Source organism: Dama dama, chromosome 14, assembly GCF_033118175.1.
Source record: "Dama dama isolate Ldn47 chromosome 14, ASM3311817v1, whole genome shotgun sequence".
Taxonomy (NCBI): Eukaryota; Metazoa; Chordata; class Mammalia; order Artiodactyla; family Cervidae; genus Dama; species Dama dama.
In genome coordinates, this window is record NC_083694.1 from 25,908,773 (window position 1) to 25,924,598 (window position 15,826).

Consider the following 15,826-nt stretch of genomic DNA (forward strand, 5'->3'; position numbering starts at 1 on the left):
TATTCATGCCGAGGTTCTGCTTCACGGTGTTCCTGGAATTTTTTAATTGGGTGTTGGGAAGTGGGCTCTGTTTCATTTTAAAGCAAGAACTCTACTGAGGCCATTCTGGGTTCCACTGTGTCATCCAGGCAGAGCTTTATGTCTCCTCAGATCCTCTTCTGTGTGTAAGTCAGTTCATTCAGATGGGTACCCTCTTGCCTTGAGCTCCACAAAACTCTCCAGACATCATCAGACGTGATCAAATAAATCTGAATCCCAGCAGAGCTCATGATTTAGCATAAAAAACCTCTTCTTTCCCTTCCTACAGTTTTTTTTTTCCCAGCATGTTCTGTTTGGATTTAATTGTAACACAGTCTCAGGAAGTTTTGCAAACTCCTTTGTAGTTTTAAGATATTTTGGCTTACAGAAAGCAGTTGTCTTAATGATGAATACTGTAATGTCTTGTAGGTTTGTACTGGAAGGAAAAGAAATTCGTATAAATATGTCTTGTGCAGTATTTGTCACCCTAAATCCTGGGTAAGTACCAGTTACATCTGTGGTAGGAGTTCAGTGCAGTCGCTCAATCATGTCCAATTCTTCATGACCCCATGGACTACAGCACACCAGGCTTCCCTGTCCATCACCGACTCCCAGAGCTTACTCAAACTTATATCCATCGAGTCAGTGACGCCATCCAACCATCTCATCCTCTGTCGTCCTCTTCTCCTCCTGCCTTCAATCTTTCCCAGCATCAGGGTCTTTTCTAATGAGTCAGTTCTTTGCATCAGGTGCCCAAAGTAGTAGGAATGGACACACTCAAAAATCCTGTTTTTTAATCTTATCTATAGACAGAGTTGACTGACATTGTGTATCCATCACTTACCTTCCACCATGCCTCTGAACCCCTCCACTGCCCACACCATTTATAAGCACTACAGCTCTGTATTTGTCCATATGGATGATGTCACACTTAGCTTCTGACCAAGGGAACTTTCCTGTTTATGAATAGCCAGAGAGAAATGAAAAGGTTGGTAGTCTGTCACAAAGAGGACATAGGCAGAAAAGCTAATGAAAGTAGCAGGAGTAACAGTATGGTAGTTTACAGGGAGTGGAGACTGGCAGACTCAATAAATATGTGTTGACAGAATGTTGATGGAATCAGGGAACTGATGTGAGGTAAACTATGGGAGGAGGCACAGGAAGAAAAGAACATACGCTAGCAAGCTCTGTGAGTTAAAAGCACAGTAGAAACCATCTTGTAAACTTTTTGTTTTCAGATAAAGGTCACATAGAAAGGCAATAGAATTACTATTTGGGAGAAATTTATGTGGCTCTCATTTGAAAAACTGAAATATGATGTTTTCTGTTTCTTTGCTTTTCTTATCCTCTTAAGATACAAAGGTCGAGTGGAACTCCCAGATAACTTAAAATCTCTGTTTCGCCCAGTGGCAATGATGGCTCCCCATTATCAAATGATTGCTGAAGTAATGCTGTTTTCTGTTGGTTTCAAATCTGCAAAATTACTTTCTGGAAAGCTAGTTAACATTTACGAATTAGCTAGCAAGCAACTCTCGCAACAGGTAACAAACTGTTTTTATCAAAGTAAAGGTGATTACATGAAGCATTAAATGATAACTTTTCAGGTATTAGTCCAAGAATGACCTGGAACTAAAATTCCTATCAGCATATCAAGTCCATGCAACTTGTGTATAAGGCAATATGTAAATCAAAGTTCTAAGCTTTCCTTGGGATCTGATCTGGAGACAGCAGTCAAGTAGCTCTAATTTTAAATTATAGGCTACCTTCTTCATGCAAGGAAGATTACGTCTAGAGCAGTTGTTTTCAAACTTTATAGTGCATCAGAATAATTTGAAGGACTTTTTAAAACATAAATTGCTGGACCTTAGCACCAACTTTCTACTTGTCTGAGCTGGGGCTTGAGGGTTTACATTTCTAACAAGTTTTCAAGTGTTCACGGTGCTGCTAGTCTGAATACCCCACTTTGAAAATTTTTGTTCTAGGACATGCCAACTTTGTGTTTATTTATAACCCAGAATGGTTTGGGCAGCTAACCAGATTATCTCCAAAGTGTTCATTTTTATAATATATTCTTTAAATCCAGCTCTCCATTTTAGAGAAAACTTAACTCAGATAATGATTTTTTAACTCCTTTGAAACTTGTTAATCTTTTTTTTTTCCTTTGAGAAGGAGACTTTTAGAAGGACAAGTTTGGGAAAGAAGTGAGAACATTAGAACCAAAACTGAGGGTTTCTTGAATTCATAAGACCGTTTCTCTTCATAGCATAGATGATTAGTGATTTAACAGTATGCTATATGCATTTATTTCCAAGTTGTTCATTTTTTTCCAGAAACTTAATAACTCAAATATTTTAATATTTGATAGGACCATTACGATTTTGGCCTGAGGTCTCTGAAGACAGTTTTAGTGATGGCTGGAAAGAAGAAACGGGAGCTTAAATGGTCAGTTGAATTTTGAATTGAGTGTAGATCAAAAGGGAGTTACACAATACTGGGAAAATACTGTGTGAAATTTTAAGTAATGACAACAAGATAAAATAATTCTGAGCTCCCAGACTCGAAATCTAGAAGCCATAAAAGAAATAATTTATAATAGTCAAAAATTACTTTTTGTGAAGTCCAAAAACAAATGAAAAACTAGAGTAAAGATATATGCAGCTCCTGTTGCAGTTAAATAACTCATCCTGTTAGTATATAAAGATTTCTAGAAAATTGGGGGAAAAACAGTCATATAGAAAAATGGACAAAGGAAATCAACAGCCAGTTCTCAGAAAAAAGAGACATAAAAGTCCTTTAAATATATGAAAATACACTCAACCTCACCCATAATGAGAGAAATGCACATTACAGTTACACTGAAAATTGTTTCTCACTTATCAGATGGGCAAAAATTTTTAAGTTTTCATAACTTTGTACTGGTGAGACCAAATGGAAGCAGGCATTCCTTTTCATTATTGGCAAGGTGTGTACTTTTTGTATTGGCTTGATTTGGGACTATATTCATGTATCACCTATTAAAATTTTTTTTAAAAATATGTTACAAAAAGACATATCAATATACTATTTACATGAAAATTTTAAACAATGTTATGGATTGTTTATAGGTACAGTAAAAAGTACAAAATGTTTCATGGGAGGAGAAAACAATAGGGATAGGCTGTAGCTCTATTGTAATATTTTATTTCCTAAATAAAAGAACTGTAGTATACTTGCAAAATGGCCTATATAGTATAGATGGAATGTAAATAGATGTCTATTATGAAATGTCATAATTTTATAAAATTAAAGATAAACAGTACCAAGTATCAGCTCCCTGATGTCCTCATGTCCTTAGTTGTTTTTTGTTTTTTTTTTTTTTTTGGCCACACCATGCAGCCTGTGGAATCTCAGTTCCCTGACCAGGGATTGAACCCAGGCCATAGCAGTAAAAGCCCAGAATCCTAAACACTAGGACAGGGAACTCTCAAGTCCTCAGTCTTTCTTATATTCACTTAATTCTGTGTGTGAATAAATATTCCAGGGATAGTGGTACTCTTCTCATTTCAAAGTCCTTCATTGTTCTCTGCAAATCACAGAAAAAAAGTTCTCACAGCTGCCTGATATTGGAGTTCCCATTTCCAGTGTCCTGTCTGTCTGTCTCCTGCCACTGAAAGTAGCTCTCTGCTCTCTGTTGCAAGGGTAGCAGCCACCCTCCTTTGATTCTTCCAAAGCTTCACACACATGATGTGATTAAGTGAAGCTAACTCTGTTATGAAAAGGACTGGGGTTTTTTTTTTATTCTTATGTCAGAGGAAAGCACAGTGAACAATTTAAAAATGAATATTAGGAGGGAGGAGCTAAGATGGCGGAGGAATAGGATGGGGAGACCATTTTCTCCCCTACAAATTCATCGAAAGAACATTTGAACACTGAGCAAACTCCACAAAACAACTTCTGATCACTAGTAGAGGACATCAGGCTCCCAGAAAAGCAGCCCATTGTCTTTGAAAGGAGGTAGTACAAAATATAAAAGATAAAAAGACCCGTCCCAGAAAGGGAGTCATAATAGAGGAAGTTTCCAAACACCAGGAAACCCTCTCACTGGCGGGTCTGGGGGAAGTTTTCGAATCTCGGAGGGCAACCTAACTGGGAGGAAAAATAAATAAAACCCACAGATTACATGCCTAAAAGCAACTCCCAGCAGAAAAGTACGCTTGCAACTCCCAGATGCTGGCATCCACCACCAGCAAGTGGGGGCTGAAAGGAGAGGAGCGGGGCGGCATTGCTTAGGGTAAGGACCGGCCCGAATGCCCTGAGGGCAATCGGAGGGAGCTATCATGAGATAGCAACTTAAACTGTGGGATAGCAAGAGAGAGAGAGGAAATTAACCGGGGAAAAGTGCTAACTGAACACACTGCGGGCCGTTCGCAGAACAAAGGAAGGACTGAACAATTTCAGAGAAGAGCTAGCTGGCTGTGGACCGGCCCATCCCTCGCAGGAGGCAGGAGGCAGGGGGGAGGGGAAAGGGGCAAACTCGGCCCCATAGACGGCACCCCCTACCAAACTGCAAACAGGCTCCCAGTTTCTAACCAAAGACTTCCTGAGATTCTGGATGGTTGACATTCGCCGGGAGGGTCGTGGCTAGAGACCAGCTCCCCAGAACAGTCACAAGGTGCACTGGACCGGCGCGCACGGAAACCGAGGCTGGGCCCGCGGAGGCGAGAAGGCGCACCGCACCCGGGGAGAGTGCCCCTGTCAAGCTCCAGGCTGCCTGAGCTGCTCAGGCCGGGGAAGGCACAAAACGCAGGCCCAACCGAGTCTGTGTTTTTGTGTAGTACCCGAAAACTGGAACCGCACACAACGCAGGGCCCGCTCCCTATAGAGCAGCCTGGAGCCTGAGCAGTGTAGACGGGGAAAGTACACACCGCGAGCGGGGGCAAACCCAGTGTGGCCGGAACACTGCGAGTGCTCCCCACACACGCCAGTGACATTTGTCTGCAGTGCCCCTCCCTCCCCACAGCACGACTGAACAAGCAAACCTGAATAAGAGACCACTTCCGCCCGCGTGTGTCAGGGCAGAAATTAGACACTGAGGAGACTGGCAAACAGAAGCCAAATAAACAAAGGGAACTTCTTCAGAAGTGACCGGTGCAACAGATTAAAATCCCTGTAGTTAACACCGACTACACCGGAAGGGGCCTATAGATATCGAGAAGTGTAAGCTGGAACAAGGAGCTATCTGAAACTGAACCAAATCCACACTGCCCCCAACAGCTCCAGAGAAATTCCTAGATAAATTTTTACTGTTTTTTTTAAGTGAAAAAAAAATTTTAACTTTTTTTTTTCTTTTCTTTTTAAAATTCCCTATTACTCCTTTTCATTTTCTTTTATTTTCTTTTAAACTCCTCTATTACTCCTCTATTACTCGTTAATTTTCATTTTCATATATTTTTGCTATTTTTTAATTAAAAAATTTTTTTTCTTTATGTTTTTCTTTTATTTTAAAGTCCTCTATTACTCCTTAATTTTCATTTTCATTTCACTATAACCTTGCAAAAAAAAAAAAAAAAGACCCTATTTTTAAGGCGAACTTCATATATATTTCTTAAATTTTTTGTGTTTTTGTTTTTAATATTGTATTTTTAAGTCTAACCTCTAGATTGTTAATCTTTGTTTTTCAGTATTTGATATCAATTTTCGACATTTAAGAATCCAATATTCAGTACCCATTTTTACTCAGGAGTGTGATGATTACTCTCTTCCCCTTTTGGCTCTCCTTTTTCTCCCCCAGATCACCTCTATTTCCTCCCTCCCCCTTCTCTTCTCAATCCAATTCTGTGAATCTCTGTGGGTGTTCTGGGCTACAGAGAACACTTAAGGAAAAGGGTACTGCGTAGATCTGTCTCTCTCCTCTTGAGTCCCCCCTTTTCTCCTCCTGCTCATCTCTATCTCCTTTCTCCCTCTCCTCTTCTTCATGTAACTCTGTGAAACTCTGTGGGTGTCCCTCACTGTGGAGAATCTTTTCACCATTAACTGAGAAGTTTTATTATCAGTGCTGTATAGTTGGAGAAGTCTTGAGGCTACTGGAAGAATGAGACTGAAATCCAGAGGCAGGAGACTTAAGCCCCAAAACTGAGAACACCAGAAAACTCCTGACTACAGGGAACATTAAGTAATAAGAGATCATCCAAAAGTCTCCATACCTACACTGAAACCAACCACCACCCAAGAGCCAATAAGTTCCAGAGCAAGACATACCATGCAAATTCTCCAGCGACGCAGGAACATAGCCCTTAGCATCAACATACAGGCTGCCCAAAGTCACACCAAACACATAGACCCTATCTAAAAATTCACTACTGGACACTCCATTGCACTCCAGAGAGAAGAAATCCAGTTCCACACACCAGAACACCAATGCAAGCTTCCCTAACCAGGAAACCTTGACAAGCCAATCGTCCAACCCCACCCACTGGGAGAAACCTCCACAATAAAAAGGAACCACAGACCACCAGAATACAGATAGCCCACTCCAGACACAGCAATCTGAACAAGATGAAAAGGCAGAGAAATACCCAGCAGGTAAAGGAACATGAAAAATGCCCTCCAAGCCAAACAAAAGAGGAGGAGATAGGGAATCTACCTGAAAAAGAATTTAGAATAATGATAATAAAAATGATCCAAAATCTTGAAAACAAAATGGAGTTACAGATAAATAGCCTGGAGACAAGGATTGAGAAGATGCAAGAAATGTTTAACAAGGACCTAGAAGAAATAAAAAAGAGTCAATTAAAAATGAATAATGCAATAAATGAGATCAAAAACACTCTGGAGGGAACCAACAGTAGAGTAACAGAGGCAGAAGATAGGATAAGTGAGGTAGAAGATAAAATGGTGGAAATAAATGAAGCAGAGAGGAAAAAAGAAAAAAGAATCAAAAGAAATGAAGACAACCTCAGGGACCTCTGGGACAATGTGAAACGCCCCAACATACGAATCATAGGAGTCCCAGAAGAAGAAGACAAAAAGAAAGGCCATGAGAAAATACTCGAGGAGATAATAGCTGAAAACTTCCCTAAAATGGGGAAGGAAATAGTTACACAAGTCCAAGAAACCCAGAGAGTCCCAAACAGGATAAACCCACAAGGTGAAACACACCAAGACACATATTAATCAAATTAACAAAGATCAAACACAAAGAACAAATATTAAAAGCAGCAAGGGAAAAACAACAAATAACACACAAAGGGATTCCCATAAGGATAACAGCTGATCTATCAATAGAAACTCTTCAGGCCAGAAGGAAATGGCAGGACATACTTAAAGTAATAAAAGAGAATAAACTACAACACAGATTACTGTACCCAGTAAGGATCTCATTCAGATATGAAGGAGAATTCAATAGCTTTACAGACAGGCAAAAGCTGAGAGAATTCAGCACCACCAAACCAGCTCTTCTACAAATGCTAAAGGATCTTCTCTAGGGAAACACAGAAAGGTTGTATAAACACGAACCCCAAAACAACAAAGTAAATGGCAACGGGACCATACCTATCAATAATTACCTGAAATGTAAATGGGTTGAATGCCCCAACCAAAAGACAAAGACTGGCTGAATGGATACAAACACAGGACCCCTATATATGCTGTCTACAAGAGACCCACCTCAAAACAAGGGACACATACAGACTTAAAGTGAAGGGCTGGAAAAAAATGTTTCACGCAAACAGAGACCAAAAGAAAGCAGGAGTCGCAATACTCATATCAGATAAAATAGACTTTAAAATAAAGGCTGTGAAAAGAGACAAAGAAGGACACTGCATAATGATCAAAGGATCAATGCAAGAAGAAGATATAACAATTATAAACATATATGCACCCAACATAGGAGCACCGCAATATGTAAGGCAAATGCTAACAAAAATGAAGGGGGAAATTAACAATAACACAATAATAGTGGGAGACTTCAATACCCTACTCACACCTATGGATAGATCAACTAAACAGAAAATTAACAAGGAAACACAAACTTTAAATGACACAATGGACCAGCTAGACCTAATTGATATCTATAGGGCATTTCACCCCAAAACAATCAATTTCACCTTTTTATCAAGTGCACATTTAAGGAAGCTTCTCCAGAATAGATCACATCCTGGGCCATAAATCTAGCCTTGGTAAATTCAAAAAAATTGAAATCATTCCAATCATCTTTTCTGACCACAATGCAATAAGATTAGATCTCAATTACAGGGGGAAAAAAAAACTATTAAAAATTCAAACATATGGAGGCTAAATAACATGCTTCTGAATAACCAACAAATCATAGAAGAAATCAAAAAAGAAATCAAAATATGTATAGAAAAGAATGAAAATGAAAACACAACAACCCAAAACCTATGGGACACTGTAAAGGTAGTGCTAAGGGGAAGGTTCATAGCATTACAGGCTTACCTCTATAAACAAGAAAAAAGGGGGAAGAACCAAATCAACAAAATTAGAAATGAAAATGGATAGATCACAACAGACAACACTGAAATACAAAGGATCATAAGAGACTACTACCAGCAGCTCTATGCCAATAAAATGGACAACTTGGAAGAAATGGACAAATTCTTAGAAAAGTATAACTTTCCAAAACTGAACCAGGAAGAAATAGAAGATCTTAACAGACCCATCACAAACACAGAAATCGAAACTGTAATCAGAAATCTTCCAGCAAACAAAAGCCCAGGACCAGATGGCTTCACAGCTGAATTCTACCAAAAATTTAGAGAAGAGCTAACACCTATCTTACTCAAACTTCCAGAAAATTGCAGAAGAAGGTAAACTTCCAAACTCATGCTATGAGCCACCATCACCCTAATTCCAAAACCAGACAAAGATGCCACAAAAAAAGAAAACTACAGGCCAATATCACTGATGAACATAGATGCAAAAATCCTTAACAAAATTCTAGTAAACAGAATCCAACAACATATTTAAAAGATCATACATCAAAAAAAAAAAAAAAAAAAATCATACATCATGACCAAGTGGGCTTTATCCCAGGAATGCAAGGATTCTTTAATATCCACAAATCAATCAATGTAATACACTGCATTAACAAATTGAAAGATAAAAACCATATGATTATCTCAATAGATGCAGAAAAAGCCTTTGACAAAATTCAACATCCATTTATGATAAAAACTCTCCAGAAAGCAGGAATGGAAAGAACGTACCTCAACATAATGAAAGCTATATGTGACAAACCCACAGCAAACATTATCCTCAATGGTGAAAAATTGAAAGCATTTCCCCTAAAATCAGGAACAAGACAAGGGTGCCCACTCTCACCACTACTATTCAACATAGTTTTGGAAGTTTTGCCACAGCAATCAGAGCAGAAAAAGAAATAAAAGGAATTCAGATAGGAAAAGAAGTAAAACTCTCATTGTTTGCAGATGACATGATCCTCTACATAGAAAACCCTAAAGACTCTACCAGAAAATTACTAGAGTTAATCAATGAATATAGTAAAGTTGCAGGATATAAAATTAACACACAGAAATCCCTTGCATTCCTATACACTAACAATGAGAAAACAGAAAGAGGAATTAAGGAAACAATACCATTCACCATTGCAACAAAAAGAATAAAATACTTAGAAGTATATCTACCTAAAGAAACAAAAGACCTATACATAGAAAACTATAAAACACTGATGAAAGAAATCAAAGAGGACACAAATAGATGGAGAAATATACCGTGTTCATGGATTGGAAGAATCAATATTGTTAAAATGACTATACTACCCAAAGCAATCTATAGATTCAGTGCAATCCCTATCAAGATACCAACAGTAATTTTTCACAGAACTAGAGCAAATAATTTCACAATTTGTATGGAAATATAAAAAACCTTGAATAGCCAAAGTAATCTTGAGAAAGAAGAATGGAACTGGAGGAATCAACCTGCCTGACTTCAGGCTCTACTACAAAGCCACAGTCATCAAGACAGTATGGTACTGGCACAAAGACAGAAATATAGATCAATGGAACAGAATAGAAAGCCCAGAGATAAATCCACGTACCTATGGACACCTTATCTTCGACAAAGGAGAGGGTGTGGAGAAAAGGGAACCCTCTTCCACTGTTGGTGGGAATGCAAACTAGTACAGCCACTATGGAGAACAGTGTGGAGATTTCTTTAAAAACTGGAAATAGAACTGCCATATGACCCAGCAATCCCACTCCTGGGCATACACACTGAGGAAATCAGATCTGAAAGAGACACATGTACCCCAGTGTTCATTGCAGCACTGTTTACTATAGCCAGGACATGGAAGCAACCTAGATGCCCATCAGCAGATGAATGGATAAGAAAGCTGTGGTACATATACACAATGGAATATTACTCAGCCATTAAAAAGAATGCATTTGAATCAGTTCTAATTAGATGGATAAACGGGAGCCCATTATACAGAGTGAAGTAAGCCAGAAAGATAAACACCAATACAGTATACTAACACATATATATGGAATTTAGAAAGATAGGAATGATAACCCTATATGCAAGACAGAAAAAGAGACACAGATATACAGAACAGGCTTTTGGACTCTATGGGAGAAGGCGAGGGTGGGATGATCTGAGAGAACAGTGTCAAAACATGTATATTATCAAATGTGCAACAGATCACCAGTCCAGGTTGGATGCATGAGACAGGTGCTTGGGGCTGGTCCACGTGGATGACCCAGAGGGATGGGATGGGGAGGGAGATGGGAGGGGGGTTCAGGATGGGGAACACATGTAATTCCATGGCTGATTCATGTCAATATATGGCAAAAACCACTACAATATGGTAAATTAATTAGCCTCCAACTAATGAAAATAAATGGGAAAAAAATGAATATTAGACAATTTGCTTTTTAAAAGTCCCTTGACCCTTCCTCACACCTAAAATTTTAATTGTTCTTCTTGCCTCCCTCCTCTTCCCTTCTCTGTCCCTTCCTCTCCCTTGACTCCACCCAGTGCTTTGTAAGGTTTCTAATTTTGTCTCTAAGGCATGCAAGAATACTACAAATTTCTCTCATTTCTTTATGCATGGTGATTCAACCTTCCCTTTTTTCCGCTTTCTCTTTCTAGATTATGTTGATGGAGCCCAATTCTAACCCCCAAATAGAGTTTAAAGGTGTTTACATTTAAGAAAATAATAAAGGTGTGTTGGTTTTGTAGGGCTGCTGCCATAACAAACTGCTACAAAAGCGTGATGTCCAAAAACAATGGAAATGAATCTTCTCGTAGCACCTGAGGTCAGAGGTCTGAGACCAAGTTTGTGGACAGACCTGCTCTCCTTCTAGTGTCTCTCGGGAGATTCAGTTCCTTTCCTCTTTTAGCTTCTGGTGGTTGCCAGCATTCCTTGGTGGAAGGTCACATCACCCCAGTCTCTGCCTCCATCTTCGCATCACCTTCTCAACTCTTTGTCTCTGTCTCCTCTCTTATTAGGAACATGTGACTACACTTAGACCTGAATGATTCAGGATAAACTTCTCTCACAATTCTTAACTCAATTAGATCTTCTGCCCTATCAGATAACATTCACAGAGTTCCAGGGATAAGGAAGTGAATATATTGGGGGGTTTGGGAGGGGTAGGGAAGAGGGGGGAATTTTTCTGCCTACCACAGTCAGCCTTATCTGTTTTTCTCTAAATCTCCCCTTTTGTTTAGAAAATAAACTAAAACTGACCACAGTACTGGGCTGCAAAATGTCTTAACTAATTCCAAACAACTGGTATCATGAAAACAATCAAAATGGTTTAAAAGGTTACATTTAACTATGCTTTTCTTCGATTTTAGTTGACCTTCGTCTAGAAGTTTTTTTTTTTTATTCTTAAATTACAAGACAGTCCCCACAGTAATCACAGATGCCATCCTCTAAGTTATTCTTTTGTATAATTTTAGTGAAAAACATGGTATTGTAACAATTATACCGTATTTTATATAAGCTATTATCTCTCCTTGATGGACATGGGTTTGGGTGGACTCTGGGAGTTGGTGATGGACAGGGAGGCCTGGTGTGCTGTGGTTCATTGGGTCGCAAAGAGTCAGTCATGACTGAGAGACTGAACTGAACTGAACTGTCTATATCTAATAGTTACTCCCCAGCCAGACATACTGTTATCCCTATTTTGAAATTTTCTTTTAATATAAACCAATACTTGTCTTGAGAAAAAAGTGGGAAAGGTCAAGGTTACTTACCAGATCCCCAGCAGGGAAGTGTGGGACCCTTTCTGTCTCTGGTGTGGCCCCTCACTTTGACTTCTGGTCAACTCTTGCCCTCTCTACCAAAACACCTTCAGAAAAAAGACTCACTGATGTATTTACAGAGGAATGTGTAAACAGCTGATGCCAACTCAGTGAGTCTTCCATCATAAAGATAGAGTGCTCATAGAAATGGATTTTGAAATCAGAGAATCCTGACTGAATGCCAGTTCAGACATTTACTAGCTATATGACACTGAGTGTGTTATTTCATTTTTCTGAGTATCACTCTTTTTTCATACTTAGCTTTTGAAAGATTAATGAAATTTCTTAAACAAATAAGCGAAAGGCCTTGTAAAAAAAAAAAAAGATACTCAATAAATGTTATCTATTAGCTCTTTTTATTATGAGGCAAAGGCTTAAAATTTACCACCATCCCAATGAAGAATTTCAGATGTCAGTAGACAAGAGTATGGGAGGGATGCTAGGGCAGGGGAAATTTTTCTTCCTTTCTATCTCCAGAATCATACTATACTACATGTAGTTACTTTTCCCCCTTTTGACTGCATGTTTACTGTATAAAAATGTGTACTGGAGTGTTTAGTATATGAAATATCATATGTGGCAATAAACTGTGTGATAACAATATATCAAAAACTTTTGTTATTATTAACAAAAATATTAAGTTGACTTAAACAGTAGAGGGAATTTACTGTTTCACCCAATCAGAAAATCCAGAGGTGGGGCAGGGTATAATCACTTTGATTTGAGTTTCCCTTTTATTTCTCAGAGATAGTCTAAGGACTGCAGTCCTCCGTGTCTGGGTTATTTTTAGGTTGGCTTCCTTTTTGGTAGCCGGATGGCTTCTAATAATAAATGGAGCTGTTCGCCCCATTGAACTGAAGACCCAAGCCACTCTGAGAGGACAATTCATTTGTCTATCCCCGAAATACCGTGTCCAAGTGACTGCTATGCATTGATTGATTAGAGCTGGGGTTATATTCACTTGTTGAATATTTTTTATGTCATATGCTTGCTTTCTGAAACTCTCTCAGACATACAACCTTGGCAAATCAGAGAGAGTTACCCTAGAATCTGAACCTGAAACTAGAGAGAAAAGAAATAGGATATACACAGAGTCCACTCTGGCAAGGGTGACGGCAGTGGCAATAGCTGCAGACATTTAGCAGAAATTAGCAGGGACAGCAAGCCGCTCTAGTGCAAGCAGCAGGCTCTAGATGCAACAGGCACTGCTCTCTGGTGGCAGCCATTGATGGTAGCAGCCATGTCTTCACAGGACCAGTTCTATAGCTCAACTTTGTTCCCAACTACATAGCCTGCAAGACTAGTTCTCTAGTCATCCTAGGGATTTTTAATAAATCATTTTATTTTTCATTTGATGTTAACCTGAATACATTTCTATTTTGGCTGAGAAACAGCATTACCCTGAGTTCTAAGTCAGTCAGGGCCCATCCCTGGAGCTGGGAACCAGATTAACCTCACCCAAACCACATAGCTGCTTTGCAGTGGGGAGAGGAGGAAAGGGTATTGGGATAGCCACCACTAAAAAAGAATATTAATGGTCTTTAATATCAACAAAACAAACTTGCTAACTTGTTCTTTGCTTTCTTCTACCATTAAAGTAGCATCAGTGACATTTCTGAAACAGAGGAAACTCTGATAATTATTGAAGCTCTGAGAGAAGCTAGCTTACCAAAATTTCTTCCTAAAGATGTCCTACTTTTTGAAAAGATTATGAGAGATATTTTTTGTGGAGCAACAGTTTCGAAAGTAAATCAGATTGTCTTGGAGGTAATAAGACCTTTGAAAATCATTACAAATCATTTATATGTGGAATATCAGTTAAGATAAGAAACTATAATAGATGTGAATTTGAATGTTAGTTAGTCCTGAAATTCTCTATTCATGTTATAACTTGGGACACAAAAATACTTGGAGATATATATTTCCCATGAATGAAGAACTTTCAGTGCATCTTGGCATAATGGAAACAAGAACAAATTGTGTACCTTTAAGGAAGGAAGGCTGTTAACACATATTTTGCTCCTCAATTTTTTCATCTTTCAAGTGAGAATGATACTGTCTGCTCTTCCTACTTTCAAAAGGTGCTTAGAGAATCAAATTATATCAGAATTATGAATAAAGACTTTAATGTGTAAATACTTTGTGATCATTAAAATGACACAATTTCAAAGCCATTTATGGGGCTTCCATGGTGGCTCAGATGGTAAAGAAACAGAGCCCTTTATATTTTCTCTTATATATATAAAACCATACAGTCATTGCCTTAGTTTAGGTAGGATCTTAGTGTCTTCTGTTACTATGATACAACCTCCTGCTACTCCCTCCATTCTAATATGTTGTCATATGGCCACCAGAGTTGCTTTCCTAAAACATATGTTTGGTCACATCAGCAAAGCACCTATTGAAGCAATGTTGCCTCTAATACAACAGTCAAATTAATTATCTTGGCCATAATGTCAGACCAGGTTATTTTTCTAATACTGAGCATTAAAGTAAGAAACTAGGAAAAAGAGCAATAAAACAAGTTATCTGAAATGAAACCAATGAAAATAATGAAGGAAAGGGCAGAAATCAACCAAATAAAGAATAAAAACTGTAGGAAAAACAACAAAACCAAAGCTATCAGTTTGATTATATACAGACTTCAAGCAAGAATGATTAATAATGGAAACAAATAATGATATTAGAGATTTAAAAGTGATGAGAACATTATGAACAACCTAAGTTAATAAATGTAAAGCTATAGACATGTTGCATTAAGCAACAGGGAATGGGAAGTGGTCACTGAGCAAAAACAATTTTTAAAGATACTCAAAGCAACTTCTTCCCATCCCTGCTCCCCAAAATTCAGACCCAGATGGTTTTATAGTTTTAATTGGAGATTTTATGCTATAATTCATATATGTATCCTTTTGAGATAACCTTTTTTCAGATTTCCCATATCACCTAATAAATGGCTTTTTTTTTTTTTGGTAAGGGTTTCATATGTACATTTTGTGCTTACTGGATATAAAGTTATATACATACCCTATTAATTATATTTTTCAGAACTTGATACCTATTTTTACTGATTTATCAGTTTCTGGAAGGGGTATATCAAAATCTTAACTGAAATTACTGATTTATCTATGTGTCTTGCATGTGTGTCAATTGTTACTTTATACAATTTGACATTGTAAGTTGTGTATATTTTTGTTTATTCTTTAACCACTATACTCTGTCTTTTTCTGGACCATATGCTATGTCTTGCTTTAAGACCTATTTAGTCAGATATTAAAATTTCTATCCAACTTTTTTATGTGGATTCATATTTTTAGAATCTCTTTTTCCATTCTTGTATTTCTCAAACCTTCTATGTTTCTCTGTTTGAACTATAAGTCTTATGGGAGATGTATCAGTGGACTTTGTTTTCTTGTAATTCAGTCTGTGATTGTCCTGTGTTGATTTTAACTTTTTATATTCATTACAGATTCTGTTATCTTAAAATTCATTACTGTTGTAATATTTATTTAATTTCTTTTTCTTCATTGTTTTCTCTCTT

General features: G+C 38.0%; 1 protein-coding gene across 1 annotated transcript in view; it reads left to right on the forward strand.

The window, feature by feature from the left end:
* The window catches only part of DNAH14 (dynein axonemal heavy chain 14), a 398,948-nt gene that overhangs the window by 183,999 nt on the left and 199,123 nt on the right, over nucleotides 1-15,826 (forward strand). Inside the window, exons 32-35 of the mRNA XM_061159766.1 lie at nucleotides 448-516; nucleotides 1,373-1,559; nucleotides 2,384-2,460; nucleotides 13,884-14,052. Of these exons, the coding sequence (XP_061015749.1) occupies nucleotides 448-516; nucleotides 1,373-1,559; nucleotides 2,384-2,460; nucleotides 13,884-14,052 (502 nt within the window). The remainder of the gene's footprint in view (nucleotides 1-447; nucleotides 517-1,372; nucleotides 1,560-2,383; nucleotides 2,461-13,883; nucleotides 14,053-15,826) is intronic.